This window comes from Camelus dromedarius, chromosome 12 (assembly GCF_036321535.1).
Source record: "Camelus dromedarius isolate mCamDro1 chromosome 12, mCamDro1.pat, whole genome shotgun sequence".
Classification (NCBI taxonomy): Eukaryota; Metazoa; Chordata; class Mammalia; order Artiodactyla; family Camelidae; genus Camelus; species Camelus dromedarius.
The window spans coordinates 7,148,466-7,166,040 of NC_087447.1; the positions used below are offsets into that span (position 1 = coordinate 7,148,466).

General features: G+C 55.8%; 1 protein-coding gene across 2 annotated transcripts; it reads left to right on the top strand.

Annotated features, from left to right (window-relative positions):
* Positions 1 to 47: 47 nt before the first annotated feature.
* MAP4K2 (mitogen-activated protein kinase kinase kinase kinase 2) lies at positions 48 to 12,494 on the top strand. 2 transcript variants are annotated; one of them, XM_064492159.1, is made up of 32 exons: positions 48 to 187; positions 305 to 362; positions 543 to 696; positions 783 to 847; positions 1,154 to 1,209; positions 1,533 to 1,580; positions 1,667 to 1,709; positions 2,114 to 2,186; positions 2,265 to 2,396; positions 2,478 to 2,540; positions 2,914 to 2,995; positions 3,087 to 3,194; positions 3,619 to 3,697; positions 3,972 to 4,030; positions 4,617 to 4,660; positions 4,745 to 4,783; positions 4,876 to 4,909; positions 5,036 to 5,141; positions 5,226 to 5,314; positions 5,397 to 5,438; positions 5,532 to 5,616; positions 5,703 to 5,782; positions 5,871 to 5,931; positions 6,019 to 6,136; positions 9,951 to 10,009; positions 10,102 to 10,205; positions 10,293 to 10,470; positions 11,171 to 11,239; positions 11,360 to 11,446; positions 11,649 to 11,719; positions 11,819 to 11,874; positions 11,980 to 12,494. In XM_064492159.1, exons 1-32 carry the CDS (start codon positions 92 to 94, stop codon positions 12,065 to 12,067), a joined length of 2,526 nt encoding a protein of 841 aa, XP_064348229.1. In that variant the 5' UTR covers positions 48 to 91; the 3' UTR covers positions 12,068 to 12,494. The 2 variants fall into 2 exon arrangements, with proteins under 2 accessions (XP_064348229.1, XP_031304429.2); XM_031448569.2 differs by having other exon boundaries at positions 606 to 696.
* Positions 12,495 to 17,575: the final 5,081 nt, after the last annotated feature.

Here is a 17,575-nt window from a genome sequence, read left to right on the forward strand (position 1 = left end):
CGCGGCCTTGGAGCCACCGGCGGTCCCGCCCCGCCCCGCCCCGCGCCGCCCCGCGCCGGCTCCGCAGCTTGCTCCCGCCCGGCGCCGGGCCATGGCGCTGCTGCGGGACGTGTCGCTGCAGGATCCGCGGGACCGCTTCGAACTGCTGCAGCGCGTGGGGGCCGGGACCTATGGCGACGTCTACAAGGTGCGCCGGGCAGCCGGACGGGCGGGAGAGAGGCGAGGAGGGTGCGCGCTCTGCGGCGGGATCCGGCCCCCAGCCCCGCCCCCGCCTCATCCCGCTTCACCCCCTCCGCCCCTGCAGGCTCGCGACACCGTCACGTCCGAACTGGCGGCGGTCAAGATAGTCAAGCTAGACCCAGGTGAGGGCCCGGGGCCAGGGCCTCAGAGCTAGAGGGAGGACGAAGCGTCGCGCAGCGCGGTGTGAGGGGCGGAGAGTTGACATTTCCGAGACCCCCTGACAGGCAAGCCCCGGAAGTACTGTGGGCTGGCACCTACCTGTCTGGCCTGGAGAGAGGAGACATTCTGTGCCCATTTTGCAGATGAGGGCATTGAGTTAGGGCGACCCCTGTACGGCCTCCTTCACGATGTCCTGTGTTTCCCAGGGGACGACATCAGCTCCCTCCAGCAGGAAATCACCATCCTGCGTGAGTGCCGCCACCCCAATGTGGTGGCCTACATTGGCAGCTACCTTAGGTGAGGCTGCTTTATCCCCTTGCCTGCCCCCAGGCAGCCCCCACGTGGCCCTGCCATGTGCCCACCCCAGCTCTGTGTCACCCCAGGAATGACCGCTTGTGGATCTGCATGGAGTTCTGCGGAGGGGGGTCCCTGCAGGAGATTTACCACGGTGAGGACCGGGATCCCAGGCCCCAGAGGGCCACAGCCTTCTTCCCATCCCGCACCCCAACACAGGGCAGGAAGGGAGACCTGAGGCCCTGGACTTGGGCCCCTCTTCACTCCTCAGTGGCTGTGTGACCTTGAGAGAAATGCTGTTCTTTTCTGGGCTCTATATCCCAGCCTATGTTCGGAGGGCATGTGGTCAACTGTCCTTTCACCTAGCAGTGCCTGCTGCTTCCCCTACACAGGGTGAAGCCTGGGAGGGTCAGCATATCTCTCTGACCCGCAGGCCAGCCCTTAACCCCTTCCATTTCAGCCACTGGGCCCCTGGAGGAACGGCAGATTGCCTACGTCTGCCGAGAGGCACTGAAGGTAGCTGGGCCCATTAGGCCACTCACACCCCTAATCCCCAGGAGCAGGGCAGGGAGCCCAGTTGGCCAGTGTGTGTATGTTGGAGGGGGTGGAGGGTGGAGTTCCTCTGGCAGAGCTGGCCTGAGGGGCTGTGGGTCCTGGGGGGAAGGGGCCCCAGCCCTGTTGCCGGAAGCAGCCCATTTCCCTCTTGGCTCAGTAACTTCCTGTTTGGGGAGAGGGGAGGAGGAAGCGGCTTGGGTGGGGGGCCCCAGTCCTGAGAGGGGGTTCAGGAGAGGTGGGATGGTGCTGGGTAGCTGCTCTCAGGGGCTCCTCTTTGCCTCCAGGGGCTGCACCACTTGCATTCTCAGGGGAAGATCCACCGAGACATCAAGGTAGGGTTCTGGCCAAGAGCATTGTGGGAGGGAGGAGGAGGCTCTTGGGGGCACCAGACGGGATTCTCTCTCCTCCATTCCCACAGGGAGCCAACCTTCTCCTCACCCTCCAGGGAGATGTCAAGCTGGGTCAGTACCCTGGGGACACAATCAGGGTGAGGGTTCTGTGGGAGCTGCTGGAGTCTTAGAGCCTGCATTCAGGGGCTCCTTGTTCTTGGGCAAGTCATTTCACCACTTGAGCCTCAGTTTCCCCATTTAGAAAGTGGAACAGTTCTCCCTTCCTGCTAGAAGTCAGATGTGGTTGGGTCTGTATGGAGTCTAACATGGGACCAGACACTGGGTCAGGGATAGACAGACAGTGGTTGACCCCTCCCAGGAGGGGACCTGGGTTTACCTTGTGCCTGTAGCAGTTGTAACTGAACCTGGGCCTCCTGCTGCCTGAGCCACGCCAGGTGCATCCTGAGCCTGAGCCCTGGAGGTTGGGGGGGAGTGGCAGCCAGAGGTTGGGTGAGAGCAGGTCTTTCTCCTTGCAGCTGACTTTGGGGTGTCAGGCGAGCTGACGGCATCTGTGGCTAAGAGGAGGTCTTTCATTGGGACTCCATACTGGTGAGGCTGCACCTCTGGCTAATGGGGTGGGGGCCGCAGTAGGGCACCTGGTCATCTCATCTGTGACCCCACCTCTAGGATGGCCCCAGAGGTGGCTGCTGTGGAGCGCAAAGGTGGCTACAACGAGCTGTGTGATGTCTGGGCCCTGGGCATCACTGCCATCGAGCTGGGCGAGCTGCAGCCTCCTCTCTTCCACCTGCACCCCATGAGGTCAGCTGAACACTTGCCCCTGTCCTGACCCCGAGGGCTCTGCTGACCCTTGCCCAACCCCTGACCTTGTGGTCTCCACAGGGCCTTGATGCTCATGTCAAAGAGCAGCTTCCAGCCGCCGAAGCTGAGAGACAAGACTCGCTGGTGAGGGTCCACACCATATCCCCTGCTGGGGCCCCCTTTTTAGCCAAGCTCCCTAGGGGCGGAGGAGCCTCTTGCCAACTCCCAGGGTGCAGCCTCAAGGGCCCTGTCCTCCCTGGGCCTCCACAGACCATCTGTGGGAGGGGCCTGGGCCGGTGACCCGGTGTGAACAGGGAAGAGGGGCAGATGGTTAATGATGGAGGTGCTGCCATGTCGCAACAGCAGTGTTGCTCAGGCCAGCTGCACTTGGCCTTAGGCTGGCTCCTTCCTGGGCGGGCCCAGCAGACTCATCTGGAGTGGTGGCAGGGGGCAGCTGGCAGGATGCCCTGCCCACGGGCTAACCTGAGCCTGGGGGCGGGGCTCTTATGCCCACTAGGACCCAGAATTTCCATCACTTCCTCAAGCTTGCCTTGACCAAGAACCCCAAGAAGAGGCCAACAGCAGAGAAGCTTCTGCAGGTGGGAGGCAGGGGATGGGGCAGGGGGCTCGATGCACAAAAGCAGGGACCTGGAGGCCAGGGACCAACCTGTACCCCTCTCCATCCTCCAGCACCCCTTCACTACCCAGCAGCTCCCTCGGGCTCTCCTCACACAGCTGTTGGACAAGGCCAATGACACCCACCTGGGAACCCCCTCCCCGGAAGACTGTGACCTGGAGGTAAGAGAGGGCAGCTGGGGACTGGGTCTTGGCCTGGCGTGGTTGTAAGGAGTGCAACGGTGATGTAGGTCCCTTTAACTTATGAATTTCCAGCACAGGGTGCTCGGTTGAGCCCATCCACTAGCAATCTTCCCTGGGTGGGTTTGCCTCCTTATAGCCCCACTGTGACTGGTTCCTGCCCTTGGCACAGCATGACCGTGACATTAGCTAAGCTGTCTTCTACTTTCTCTGTGATCTTTGGCAAGTTACTTGCCTCTCTGTGCTGGTTTTCTCATCTGTGAAATGAGGGTGTCACTTAATCTGTCAAACTAATCTCAGAGCATTGTCGTGAAAATAGACGTATCAGTGTGTGTAAAGCACCTCAAGGAATACCTGGTGTGAGGCGCGCGCGGGGCGTGTGTCCACTGTCTGTGTTCTCTTGTAGACTTATGACATGTTCCCTGACACCATTCACTCCCGGGGGCAGCACGGCCCAGCTGAAAGGACACCCTCGGAGATCCAGTGTGAGTCTGCTGGTGGGAACCATGTGTGGAGTTGGTGGGGGGCAGGGGATGTGTGGACTAGGAGGGCTGTGTTTGGATTCGGGGGGCTATATGTATGGATTGGGAGGCTGTGTATGTGGATTTGATTGGGGGCTGTGTATGGATTGGGGGGCTGTGTGTGGATGTGGTGGGGACTGTGAGTATGGATTGAGAAGGGCTGTGTGTGTGGATTTGTTGTGAGTTTAGGGGTCAGTCCTGAGACTGGCCCCCTAACCCCTGTGTTCGGGCCCCTTAGTTCACCAGGTGAAATTCGGTGCCCCACGCAGGAAGGAAACAGACCCCCTGAACGAGCCGGTGAGGGGCTGGCTGTGGGCTGGGTAATGTGCAGGGCTGGGTTAAGGAGCTGTGGGCGGCCGAGCACCTCAAATCCAGGAGTCCTGAAGCAGCAGCAGCCTGGCCCCCGGGCCTGGGAAAGCTGTCCACGCAGGCCCATCCGCCTAGGGACATGGAAGGCTGAGGGCTCCTTCCTGGGGCCAGTTCTTTTTTTTTGGACAGTCAGCTGTGGGTGGCAGGGTGACCGTGCTTTCTAAAACGTGAGCCTGTCACACCCTGGGAGCACCCCTCCGTTCTGCACGTTCCTCCCTGACTCACCATCTCTGCTCTCTGGTTATCAGCGTCTCTCTTCGCCCCCACAGCCTTGGTCTCTGCTTTCTCTCTCACTATCTGTCTTGTTCTTTTTCTGTTTGTTTGTCTCTCTTTCACAATTTCTTTGCCTCTTGTTTCTCTCGCTCGCTCATTATTCTCTTGCCTGTTACCATCTCACTTTCCGTTTGTCTATCTGTCTGCCGTCTTTCTCTTCCCAATCTCTCCAGCGCCCTCCCACATAGCCTGTCTGTCTCTCTGCCCCTCTCCCGGTCTTTCTGACTCGGTTTCCCCACAGTGGGAGGAGGAGTGGACGCTGCTGGGAAAGGAGGAGCTGAGTGGGTGAGTGAGGGAGAGGGAAGCTGCAGGGGAAGGGCGGGGGCAGGAGGAGAGGCTGACTTCTGACCCCTTCCCTGCTCTGCCCAGGAGCCTGCTGCAGTCAGTCCAGGAGGCCCTGGAGGAAAGGTGAGAGGCCGGCTCAGAGGAGAGGTAGGGTGGCTGGCCCTGGGTCCCAGTCACATCTCACACCTCGTTTCCCTCTGATTTGTCCCCTACAGGAGCCTGACCATCCGGCCAGCCTTGGAACTCCAGGTACAGAGAAGAGGGAGGCTAGAGCAGGGGATGGGGGGCAGTGCCATAGAGGGTACAGTTAGGGTGGGAGTAGGTTACAAGGTGACCTGCTAACAGCTGGGCTGGGTCCCCTGACCCTCCTGCCAGGAGCTAGATTCCCCAGATGACACCATAGGAACCATCAAGAGGGCCCCGTTCTTGGGGTCATCCCCCACTGAGCCTCCAGCTGAGGACCTCCAATCCAGCCTCCCAGGTGAGTCCCAGGCTTGGGGGACCAGGAGGCAGGCCCAGGGGGTGGTCTGGGGTCTGGGAATTTACAGCAGGTCTGTGCCCGCAGGAACCCCACCCCCACCTCTCCCAGGCCCTGACAGCCCCCCACTACTCCCCACTGCCTGGGCCACCATGAAGCACCGGGAAGATCAGGAGGTGAGGGGGTGCTATAGAGGGGGTTGGGGAGATGGGAGGCTAGGGGTGTCATCTTGGCCCTGACTTCTTCCCTCCCTCCCAGAGATCATCCTGCCATGGGCTCCCCCCGACCCCCAAGGTGCATGTAAGTGTTTGCCCCATAACTCAGCCACCCAGCTGGCCCTTGCCTGCTGCCCCGCCCCCATGCTTTCTCACTGGCCTCTTGCCTCCTCTCCAGATGGGCGCCTGCTTCTCCAAGGTCTTCAATGGCTGCCCCCTGCAGATCCATGCAGCTGTCACCTGGATTCACCCTGTCACCAGGGGTAGGCCAGGGGCAGGGAGGAGGAACCCCCAGCCTGGGCCAGGGGACGTGACTCAGCTCTGTCTGACCCCATACCCAAACCTGCAGACCAGTTCCTGGTGGTGGGGGCTGATGAAGGCATCTATACTCTCAACCTGCATGAACTGCATGAGGATACACTGGAGAAGGTGAGCCCAGCTGGCTGAGGGGGGGTGCAGAGGACCCTGGGGGACCTGGGTGCTGACCCCTGTCCACCTGCTGCCCTGTGGCCTCCAGCTGATTTCTCACCGCTGCACCTGGCTCTACTGTGTCAACAACGTGCTGCTGTCACTCTCAGGTACCTGTTGCGGGCAGGCAGGGGGTGGGGCCTGTGCCCTGCCCTCTGATGCTCTCTGAGCCCCTCTTTCCTCCACTCCCCCGACAGGGATATCCACAAATATCTGGGCCCATGACCTCCCAGGCCTGTTTGAGCAGCGGAGACTACAGCAACAGGTCCCCCTCTCCATCCCCACCAACCGCCTCACCCAGCGCATCATCCCCAGGTCAGCGACCTGGGAGCCTGGCCCTGCAGGGATGGGGGAGGTGGGGGAGGCACAGGGGCAGAGCTGGGGCTGGAATGTGGCCTTGCCAGGTACTGAGGCTGTTGTGATCTTAGTTAGATATGTCGCTTGGCCTCTCTGAGGCTGGGTTTCCTCATCTGTCAATCCAGTTGGTAGCCTCTGCTCCCCCTGCCCCCAGGCCCATCGGGAGGGAAGGAGATAGTGGATGTGAAAGTGCATGGCAAGCTGTGGGAGCTGCAGTGGGTAGGCTGTAGGGCTGTTGTTTCCTGAGGACTGACTGTGTGCCGGGTCTGAGGCTGAGCTTGGGGACAACAAATCAAATGAGTCCCGGGAGGGTGGAGTTCAGGGGTAGGGTGTGTGCTGAGCATGCATGAGGTTCTGGGTTCAATCCCCAGTACCTCTATTAAAATAAATTAATCAATAAGCCTAATTTTCTTCCTCCAAAAAATTTTTTTTAATAAAAAAATTAAAAGACTGATTAAAAATTTTAAAAAGAATAATTAAAAAAACCCAAATGAGTCCATGACAATCAGCACCTGGGACTGGGGTGAGCTAGAGGGGGTGCTGGGAGGGGTGGGGAGTCCTCGTGGAGTTTGACAATGTGTAGGGGTCTTCCAGGCAGATGAGTTAGGGAACAGCCTTCTAGCAGAGGGAAGAACTAGTGTGAATGCTCCCAGGCGATCTGGGGACTGTAAGGTATTTGGCCTGAAGAGGGCGCAGGGAGTGGCCCAAGAGCAACCTGCACAGGTGGCAGAGCCCTTCCTCTGATGCCAGGCCCAGGAGCTGGGCTTGGTCCTACTGGCAGTGGCACTGGGAGCATCTTAGAAGGATTTCTCTGTATGTCAATCAGGATTTTTCCTGTTGCAGGTGATTCAACTCACTAGTTTAAGCACAAATGGGAGTTTAATGGCTTGTGTAGGAGTAGGGTCAGCTGCAGGCCCACCTGGATCCAGGCTTAAGTGGCATCCTCAGGCATCTTCCTGCATCTCTTGGCTCTGCTCTCCTCTTGTCACCTTTGTTCTCACGCAGGCTTTCCTGTCCAGTGGTGGCTGCCTGCAGTTCTAGGCCAGTGTTCCACAGGCTAATGACCTCTTAGAACCATGGAACCTCTCTTTCCAAGTGATTCCCACAAAGTTCTGGGGGCCAGAATTGGCCTAGCTCAGGTCCATGCCCACCCCTCAGCCAGTCACTGTGGCCAGGGGATGAGGGTCTCAGGGGGCCAGGCTTGGGTCATATGCCCTCTCCTGGAGCTGGATGGAAGCTGGGGCTTGTCTGGACAGGTGAAAACAGGAGTGTCTGCTGGCCGCTGTGGTGACAGTGAGAAGGATGAATTGGAGGAGGAGGCTGACGAGAGGGCACCTGGAAAGGAGGCCATTGTAGTGACCTCAGAGGATGTAGGATGGTGGAAATTGGATGGACTTGAGTGACATTTAGGAAGTGGGCTTGACAGGACTTGGGGACTAATCAGAGCGAGGCTAAGGGAGACCCCCAGAGGAGCAGATTATGTCGTGCATTTATGAGGTGCCTAGTGCCTGGAGCAGGGGGACATCCAAGGTGGAGTCCCTCGCTCAGTCCCTCAGCAGGTTATCTCCTCAGCAGCTAGTATGCGCCAAGGCAGGGTCTTGCTGTGTGAGATAAAGCTGGGACCTAAGAGATCCTTAGATTCCCCAGACTCCCCTGTGAAGAGACAACAACATGAGAAAGGAGTCTGTTCTGCATTGATGCAGAGGGGAAAGCGCTCTGTGGAAAAGAGAAGAGTCAGGAGGTGGTTTCAAACAGGGAGGGTCAGGAAGAACCTGGCTGAGAAGGTGCCGTTTGAGCAAAGACTCAGAGAGGGGCGTGAAGCAGTGAGCCCGGAGGATGGCTGAGGGAGGGGGATTGGGGAAGGGATGCCTCCTGCAAAGGCCCTGGGGGCTGGAATGGGCCTGCCTGTGGGGCCTGTGGGTATGAGGAGCAGCAGGGAGGCTGGAGTGGCCAGGCTGATGGAGTGAGAGGGAGCTGGTCTGGGAGGGCCCTGTAGCCACAGTGGGGTCTTGGCCTCTGACTCAGAGCAGCCTGAGGGCCGCTGCAGAGGAGTAGTGTGGACTGAGTTTTCACGGGTCCCTGTGGCCGGTGTGCTGGGAGTAGACTGGAGGGGATGCACGTGGAAGCAGAGACCTGTCCGGGGGCTGTTGCACCATCAGGTGGGATGTGCTGGTGGCTTGGATCAGGGTAGCAGTGAAGGGGGTGAAAAGCGGTCAGACTCCAGTTTTATTTTGAAAGTTGAACCAACAGGATTTCCTGACAATGGGTGGATGGGAGAGAAAGAGGAGTCAAGGATGACTCCGAGGTTTTGGCCTGGGGAACGGGAAGGATGGAGCTGTCATCAGCCATGGGTGGAGCAGAGTTCAGTGTTGTCACATGGAGTTTGAAATGTGCAAGTGGGGCCCCAGCCCTTGGGGGGGTGCTGTGGGCTTAGATGTCTATCATTTGTGGCCAGGTGGGTGGTGTAAGCCGGTGGGGAGGGCAGGGGAGGCCAGGCTGTGGCTACACCAGCTGGGGTGATGAAGGGCCCAGGCCCGTGGTGCAGTGGGCCTCTCAAGGACCACATCGGGAGCCCCGTGGCCTTGGGGCTTCCTGACCTCAGTCCCGAGCCAACCTCTGCTTTGGCTCAGGACCTGTAGGAAACAGACCCCTTAGTAGAGCCCCTGTCACAGGCAGCTTTGGGCATGTGTTTGGGAAATCAGAGTCATAGTGTCCGCTTCGAATGTGAAAAGCAGAGATCTCTAGTTGTTGGAGGGAGAAAAAACACAAACTATCTTCCTCGATCCCATCCGAAGGCCAGGGAAGGAACAAGGGGAAAGAGAAGGGTGAGGACAGGTGGGGAAAGAGAGAGAGGTGTTGGCTTTCTTGGTGGGGCCCACGTCTTGGCAGAGGGTGCAGACAGGGCCTGGGTCATTGGGAGGAGTTGGCAGGGCTGCTGACATGTAGCCCTGTTCCCCAGAGGAAGAAACAGGCTCTGAAGGTCCCCTAGGGGTTTGGGGAACAGTCAGTAACCAAAGCAAGGACCCCACTTCTCCCCATCACCAAGGTGAGCCACCCACGGGCCCATGAGGTACAGCCTGCAGCTGAGGGCAGGCTGTTTGCCGTTTTCTCGAGAGTCTTCACCTCCTGGGGCTGGCCTGCCCATCTGTGACTGCGGTGTGTGGGGTGGGGACCCGCTGGGAGCAATCTGACGGCCGGGGGAGCACTAGCCTGCCTTGGCTCCCGGTACTTCCATGCCCTCGTTTCTTCACCATTTCTTTGTTTATACCTTGCCTTTGCCTAAAGAGGATTTTCAAAATGACTGAGAATAAGTGGGAAAGTAACAGTATGGGATGATAAAAGCTAACCTTGTGTGAGGGCACCTGCAGTGTCTGGCTCTGCTGTTAGCCCTTCCCCTGATTTAACTCAGTCCTCACTGTGACCCTGTGAGGTGAACACCACGGTTATCCCCGGCCTACAGATGAGGAAGTTGAAGCACAGAGGGGTTAAGTGACTTGTCTAAAATTGCACAGTGAGAGATAATTCTGTGAACCAAACCCCTGGACTGGCCTGGATGCTCCAGGCTGGAAAGGTGGGGACTGGAGTCCGAGGCCCGGCTTCAATCCTGTGCGCTTTGCAGCTTCACAGTTACTCTCGCAAGTGGCTTTGCCTCTCTGAGCCTCAGTCTGTCACCTGGAAGGTGGGGAAGGTGTTAGTACCCACTTCTTAGGACTCTTCGGGGCCTTGCCCATCATGGCACCCATGACACGTGCCCTGATTGTCATCCCTGCAGGCGCTTTGCCCTGTCCACCAAGATTCCCGACACCAAAGGCTGCCTGCAGTGTCGTGTGGGTAAGAGCTGGGCAGGGCGGGCCAGGGTGGGGAGGAGAAGGGTGGGGTGGGTGTGGGCACAGCTTGAAGCCTACCGCCTGCCTCTCTCACAGTGCGGAACCCCCACACCGGCAGCACCTTCCTGTTGGCCGCACTGCCTGCCAGCCTGCTCCTGCTGCAGTGGTACGAGCCACTGCAGAAGTTCCTGCTGCTGAAGGTGCGGTGCGGGTCGGGGGGTCCCTGAGGTGGGTGGCTGGGAGCCTGAGGGGAGAAATAGAGACCTGAGCAACCCTCCTGCCCCCAGAACTTCTCCAGCCCTTTGCCTAGCCCAGCAGGGATGCTGGAGCCACTGGTGCTGGATGGGAAGGAGCTACCACAAGTGTGCGTGGGGGCTGAGAGTCCCGAGGGGCCCGGCTGCCGCGTCCTGTTCCATGTCCTGCCCCTGGAGGCCGGCCTGACGCCAGATGTCCTCATACCACCTGGTGAGCTGGAGGGCCAGGCTGGGGTGTGTGTGTGTGTGTGTTATATATAGAGGGAAGGTATGGAGACCTTGGGGACCTGAAGCTCCCAGCCTCCCTTTAGCTGGGTCTCTCCATAAAGGATTTCATTAGACCTAAGTGCTCAGCAGCTAAGAAAACCTGACCAGCAATGCAGGGGCTATAGGGACAGAGCCAAACCGGGGAAGGTGGGCACCAGAGGCCTCCATTCTGAGCAAGGAAGCAGGACACTGGGTGCTGGGACAGCTCAGGGGAGTGGAGTGAGTGGCAGTGGGTTAAGGAAAGGGCAGGTGCCCTGGACCAAGGCCCTGCGGCAGCCTAGACCCCAAGCCAGGGGTCTCATGGGATTTCCTTCTTGATCCTCAGAACGGCCTGCAAGGTAGGCATCCTGGGTTACAAATGCAACTGAGGCTCAGAGATGCGAGGTCACACAGTGACAGTCAGTAAGCCTGGCTCTTCTGACTCCGGAGCCCCTGCCCTCCCATGGCTCCCCAGACCTCACCCCTGCTCCCTGTGAGCCTCAGTGCCCCAGCTGCACAGTGAAATTAGGTGTCCTGACCCCATTGGGCTGTCATGAGATGCGCTTGTGGTGATGATTGTTTGTACCACACCCCTGATGTCTTCTTCTTGGAGCCAAGTGGGGCTGGTGGCTCAACCAGGCCATGTCTCCCTTCTCTGCCTGCAGAGGGGCTCCCAGGCTCAGCTCAGCAGGTGATCCAGGTGGACAGGGACACAGTCCTAGTCTGCTTTGACCGTGAGTATTCCTGGGATCAGGGCTGGGGTAGCAGAAGTGGGTGGTAAGGGAAGCCAGGTGAGTCTGCCTCCCCGGAAGGGAGCCACCACATCCCCACCCACCAGACCTCCCACTATGCAGGCTGCGTGAGGATTGTTAACCTGCTGGGCGAGCCCACGGCCACACTGGCGCCTGTGTTGACCTTTGAGTTCCCCATTGAGACTGTGGGTGAGTGAACCAGGCCGAGGTGGGTGGGGGGAGTATCCCTGGCCTGGAGCGCATGATGTAGCCCTGGAGCCAGCAGCGGGACACGGAGACAGGTCCCCCAGCCCCTCTCGATCTGTGGCCCACACCTGGGGCCAGGGCGAAGCTGGAGGAGCCAGTGTCCTCAGGGCAGGCGCAGGGCTGATGGTAGCCTGGCCCCTCCTAGTGTGTCTGCAGGACAGCGTGCTGGCTTTCTGGAGACATGGGATGCAAGGCCGCAGCCTAGACACCAACGAGGTGAGTGGGACTCAGGAACCAGGTGGCCCCCCACCCAGCTGTCCCCACCTTTTAGGAGAGGATGCTCTGGGGTGGCCTCAGCGCCCCTTTTCTTCCCAGGTGACCCAGGAGATCACAGACAAGACGAGGATCTTCCGGGTGCTTGGGGCCCACAGGTAGGATGTGGTGCTCTGGCCTCCCCTTCAAATGCCCCCAAGGCCAGATGGACGTGCCCAAGTGTCTTCCCGCCTGGCTCACCTCCGCTTCTCTCTCCCCTGCAGAGACATCATCCTTGAGAGCGTTCCCACCGACAAACCGGGGGCTCACAGCAACCTCTACATTCTCATGGGCCATCAGAGCAGTTACTGAGCGAGTGGGCTGGCCTGGCCAGTGGTGCCCCCCACCTGCCCTGTGCCTTAGCGGCAGTTCTTTTAGGCAGAGGGGCCCCTCCCAGATCAGAGGAGCCAGGTGCCCCACCGGCTCTGCTGGTCTAAAGGGCAGAAATAATCCTGAGAAGAGTTTTGGGGCTGGGGAGGGGTGGGAAGCCTATCCCACACCTCTGTGATTGCACCAGAGGAAGCTGCTGTCCCCTCCCCTCCCCTGCGGGCAGCCCAGTCCCCAGTGCCCTGTGACAGGGGCCCTGGGCAGGGATGGGGTGGGTCCCGGGCTATCCATTCCATTTTGTTCCACATTTCCTTTCCACCCTTCCTGCTAAGAGCCTGCCCCTGCGCTCTGTCCTGGGGAACATAGTATTTAAAAGAGAGACTATATTGGTATTAAAGCTGGTTTGATTTTACACCACTGGTCCCTCTGGGTCTGAAGGAGCTGAACCCACTGCCCCTTCTCCCTCCATCTCTCCCTCCAGCATGTGGTTCTGTGGCACCAGGTGCTATGGATATACTATGGAAGGAGGGGGCTCACCAGTGTTCTGGTGGTAGAGGTGATGGGGAGGCCTGTGTCTTTCTGGGCTTTGCTGCTCAGAATGAGCCCTCAGCTTTGCAGTCTGAGGCCTCTTTTGTGGCCAAGGAGTCATGTGGTGGTGGTAGGGGGAGCTGAACAAAGGGATTCATCCAGGGCATCCCTGCCCTATATAGGATCTCACCAGGTGGCTGATGGAAGGGCCTAGGAGGGGCTGGCCAAGGGCTGCTCCACCCAGCCCCAGGGAAGCTGCAGCTTTTGGAGACAGCCTGCCACAACCTATATCCCCCATCCAGGCCTGGGGCTGCCTCCCTGCCTCCTACCTGCTGCCTAGGTATCAGTTGCTATCTAAGGCTAGGACTACGGAACGTGGGTGTGATCAGGCTAGACTCTGAAAAGACTAGCTGCCTATGTCTGTTTAACAAGGATTCCCAGAGGGCTTCCTCAGAGCCAACCACTGGGCTCACAGAGAGGTCCCTACCAAAATGTAGACCAGCCCCCAGCGAGGGGGGCGGGCCTTCTTGTTGGAGCCTGCATCTCGAGAGCACATCCACTCATCCACTGCTAGCCTGGTGCTTGGCATTGCCATCTTCCCATGGTTCCCTCTTAGAGGGCTCTGTACCCTGAGTCCAGGGAGCCCCTTGCTGCCCCAGGCACTGGCCAGGCTGTTCTTGACCAGAGTCTTTGGGCAGGTGAGGCCAAGGAGGCACAATGGCAGCTGGCCTTAAAGGAAGGGTCAGCTGCACAGGCAGGACCAGGGCTGCAGAGGGAGGGAAGGCCCTGGTTCTGGGTGAGGAGCTTAAGTAAAGGCCCAGGGTCAGGTCTCCTGTTTGACCTCATTAACCTCCCTTCTAATATTCAAGGCAAGTGTTTTAAGACTCTACACCTGGTGGGCCTTTGGCAAATATTTGTTAAATGAATGAAACGATGAGTGGGTGGGCAGTGGGTAGATGGCAGCCCAGTCCCTAGCGCTCCTGGCAGGGATCCCTGGGCCATCTCATGGTTGTCATGTTGTCCACCCTTCAGCAGGGCCCTGACACTTAGTGACGGGGTGGTTTCTCGGCTGAAATAGGGAGTCAGATCAGGAGTAGAGACACAGCTCCTGTGCACTGGGCACTCACCCCCGTGTTCTCCATGACAACCAAAGGGAGATAAGAGGAACTTCCAAGTTGGAATGGTTTGTCTGCTCCCACCTAGTGGGAATTTGATGGGCCAGATGGGGTTGGCGACAGGGATATGATTCCTAACGTCTATTTTTCCAGACTTCTTGGTGGAGGTGCAGGATTAAGTGAGGAGTGCCAGGAATGGGGAAGTGAACTCCCACTCAGCAGAGACCCTTAACCCTTGACCCCAGGTACTCAGGGAGGATTGACTTTCAGTTCACAGAGCAGCGGAGGGCAGACAGCGCCACCTTGTGGCAGCTTGCCCCAGCACTCTGTAAAGGGAGTCGGGGAGTGGGGTCAGAATGTGTTGCGCCAAAGTAGGGGACCTGGGAAAAGCAGGGGCCTCTGATAAAATATTTGCTGTCAGCAAAGGCTGGCCACCATCCAAAGAAAGGCCAAGAAGCCAGGGAATATACACTGAACAACCAAAATTGTTATTTTATCCATGTGTTTTTTTAATAGGTAGCCCTTGGCCATGATACACACACACAAAATACAAGATACAGTGAAAAGTCTCCCATCCAGGTCCCAGTTACGTATGAACCTCCTGGAAGTATTTATGCATATTTAAGCAGTTCAGTGTGCTTTATTCTTCCTCGTTTCTTACATGCATGGTAACATATTCCACACTGTTCTAATCTCACCCTTAAAATCAGTTCCAGAGAGCTTTCTATGATCAGTGCCTTCCCCTTTGTTGTTTTATAGCTAGTGGTATTCCACTGTATGGGTATCTGGTAACTAACATTAATTAACTGTAATTAAATCCCTATTGATGGAAATTTCGGTTGTTTCTACTAGTTTGATGTTACAAACGATGTAGTAGTAAGTATTCTTACGACAATGCCACTCTGTACATACTCAAGTGTCCTATAGGCTAAATTCCTGGAAGTGGCATTGCTGGGTCAGAGGTGGCTGTGCTTTTCCTTGTCACATTGCCTTCCCTGAGCAGCAGCCTCTGGGATGGATCAGATCAGCCTCTCTAAGCCATTCTGTGGATAAGTGGAAGAGGAATGGGCACCCCAGGATGTTGGGGTAGCTGGCCCATGCACTGAGTCAAGTGAGGGTCAAAGTGAGAGGTGAAAACCAGGATGTGCACTTTAGGATAGCAGGGGATTGGCTGTGCCCACTGTGGCATGTCCAGCACCTGGTCACTGCCTGGTGCACAGAAAGCCCTCAGTCATGGTTTCTAGGTGAAGGAATGAGCGTGTTATGATGGAGCAGAGGAGGCCCTAGAGTTGGGCCCCTGGACTGAGTGAGCTTGCTGAGCTGTGTTCTCCCCAGGTACACCATATCCTAAGTCTAACTGGAGGGTGTTAGGAGGACTGGAAATAGAATACACACGATGCAACAACAGAGATGAATCAGATGTAATGCTGAATGAAAACACCAAATTGCAAAAAATGACATGCAGTATGATCAAAACAAAGCAAAAACAAGCAAAACAAAGCCATCAATTGGTGATTTATGCACATGTGATAAAAATTCTATTAGGAGATCAGGGGAAGAAAAAGCACAAAATTCAAAATGATGGTTCCTGTGAGGGGAGTGGGAATGGGGTAAGGAAGGACTGCAGGAATTTGCAAAGGTATTGGTAATATCTTGGTTCTCATGGGTGTTCAATTTATAGCTCAGTTCCTAACTCACATGAAGTTCCACACATCCTTTTGTGTGTATCAAATACTAAATTTGTAGGTTTAGCTATGTTAAAATAATCACTCAAAAACCCCTATAATGGCTTAAAAACAAACAGAAAAGCCAAGATAATCCTTTCCTGGATGATGAAATCAGATGGAGATAAAGAAATCCATGTTTGGTGCCAAACTATGGGCAGAACCCTCTCCGTAGTTGCTTTCTTCTGTTGCTTTTAAAAATACAACTTTATTGAGGTGTACCAGCATCCAATAAACTGCATACATTAAAAATGTACTACTTGAAAACTTTCACACATATACATACCCATGAGACCATTATCACAATCAAGATAACGAAATCTCCATCACCCTAAAAGCTTCCTCTTTGTAACCACGCCCTCTTGCTCCTCCTTGCTGCCTTATCCCCAAGTAACCACTGATCTGCTTTCTGTCCTATAGATGAATTTGCATTTTTCAGAATTTATATAAATAGAATCCTACGGTATGTACTCCTTTTTTATCTGGCTTCTTTCACTAAGCATCATTACTTTGAGATTCAGCCATGTTGTTGCATGTATTAAGTCATTCCTTTTATTGCCAAGTAGTATTCCATCATATGGATGTACCACAGTTTGTTTAGCTGTCACCTGTTGGTACACATTTGGGCTACTTCCAGCTTTGGACTATTACAAATAAAGTTGCTATGAACATTCATGTACATGTTTTTTGTGGATGTATACTTTCACTTCTTTTGGGTAAACGCTCTGGAGTGGAAGGGCTGGGTCATATGGTAGGTGTATGGTTATTTGAAGTACTTGGTGCATCACTTTGCTCACTCCATGGTAGATATTATCATTCCTAATTCGGACAATGGAATCATGTGTGGGGCTCTCCAAAGGCTGGACATGTGGGCAAACAGCCATGGATTTGCTCCCTCCAGGCTCAGGCTCAGCTAACTCCATGATACTACCTCTCAATTCTGCCAGGAGCTTGGGGTTTCTGAACCACCAGACTAGAGCTAAGAGACAGAAAATGCCAAGGATTAGTAGTAAGGGACCAAAACTTCTTACTTTTTACAGTCCAATACCAATTCTCTGACACCAACTGGATGTTACACAATTCAATTCAATTTTGACATGAACTACCCTGAGTTGGCGAAGACCCCACAGGTTAAGGAATTCAACCGCAAGTCCTGGGTCTCCAGACTACCCATACCTCTGTTCAACTTGGCTACAAATTTGGGGGTCCCCACCGCCACCTTCAGGTTCAATAATTCACCTGAATGACACATGGAACTCAAGAAAGCACTATATTTATAATTACCGTTTTTATTTTAAAGGCTACAAATGAACAGTTAGATGAAGAGATGCACCGGGGAGCAAGGTCCGGAAGAGTCCTGAGCCCAGGAGCTGTGCCCTGACCCATGGAGTCAGGGTGCATCACCCTTCCAGTCACGTTAATATGTTTACCAACTGGAAGCTCTCCAAACCTCATTCAGAGTTCTTTATTGAGGCTCTATTACACAGGCATGGGTGAATCAGTCATTGGTCATGTGACTGAACGCACTCTCTAGCCCCTCACCCGTACCCAGAGGTGGGGGGGTGGGGCTGAAAATTGGTTGGTTTTTCTGGTGACCAGCCACCATTTTGCAGCCCTCTCAAGGCCCCAGAGCTGGCAACGAGTCACCCTATTAGCTTAGACAGGTATGGTCCAAAGGGGCTCATTATGAATAATGAAAGACACTCCTATCACTCAGGAAATCCCAAGAGTTTTTGAAGCTCTGCGAAAGGATCTGGGGACAAAGGCCAGATAACATACTTTTTATTATAGTGCACCCTGGTATAAATTCAGGAGGTATCTGTGTGAAATTTTTGACCCCACAGTTCAGGAGATAGCCCATTAAAACCAACTGTGCCCTCTGATCTGACTGAATCAGCACAGCACCCTGTAGGGTGGCAGTAATGTCTGCATGGCCACCCAGACAAAGAGGCTGAGGCCCAGAGAGATTAAATGACTTCTCCAATGGCTAGCTGGTGGGTGGCTGGCCTGGGTCTGGAGAATTCCCAAGTTGCCTCAAACCTGGGAAGAATTTGCTCAATGGTCCTCAGCCACAAAATGGCATTGCCTATATTTCAATCCTGTTCTGCCCAAGTTGGAGTCTTGGA

Bases quoted from the DNA above. Each gene is read 5' to 3' on its own strand.
- MAP4K2 (XM_064492159.1), top strand. From the start codon at position 92: ATGGCGCTGCTGCGGGACGTGTCGCTGCAGGATCCGCGGGACCGCTTC. The intron at 4,661-4,744 runs GTGAGTGAGGGA...TGCTCTGCCCAG, and splicing joins GGAAAGGAGGAGCTGAGTGG to GAGCCTGCTGCAGTCAGTCC. The intron at 5,932-6,018 runs GTACCTGTTGCG...CTCCCCCGACAG, and splicing joins CGTGCTGCTGTCACTCTCAG to GGATATCCACAAATATCTGG.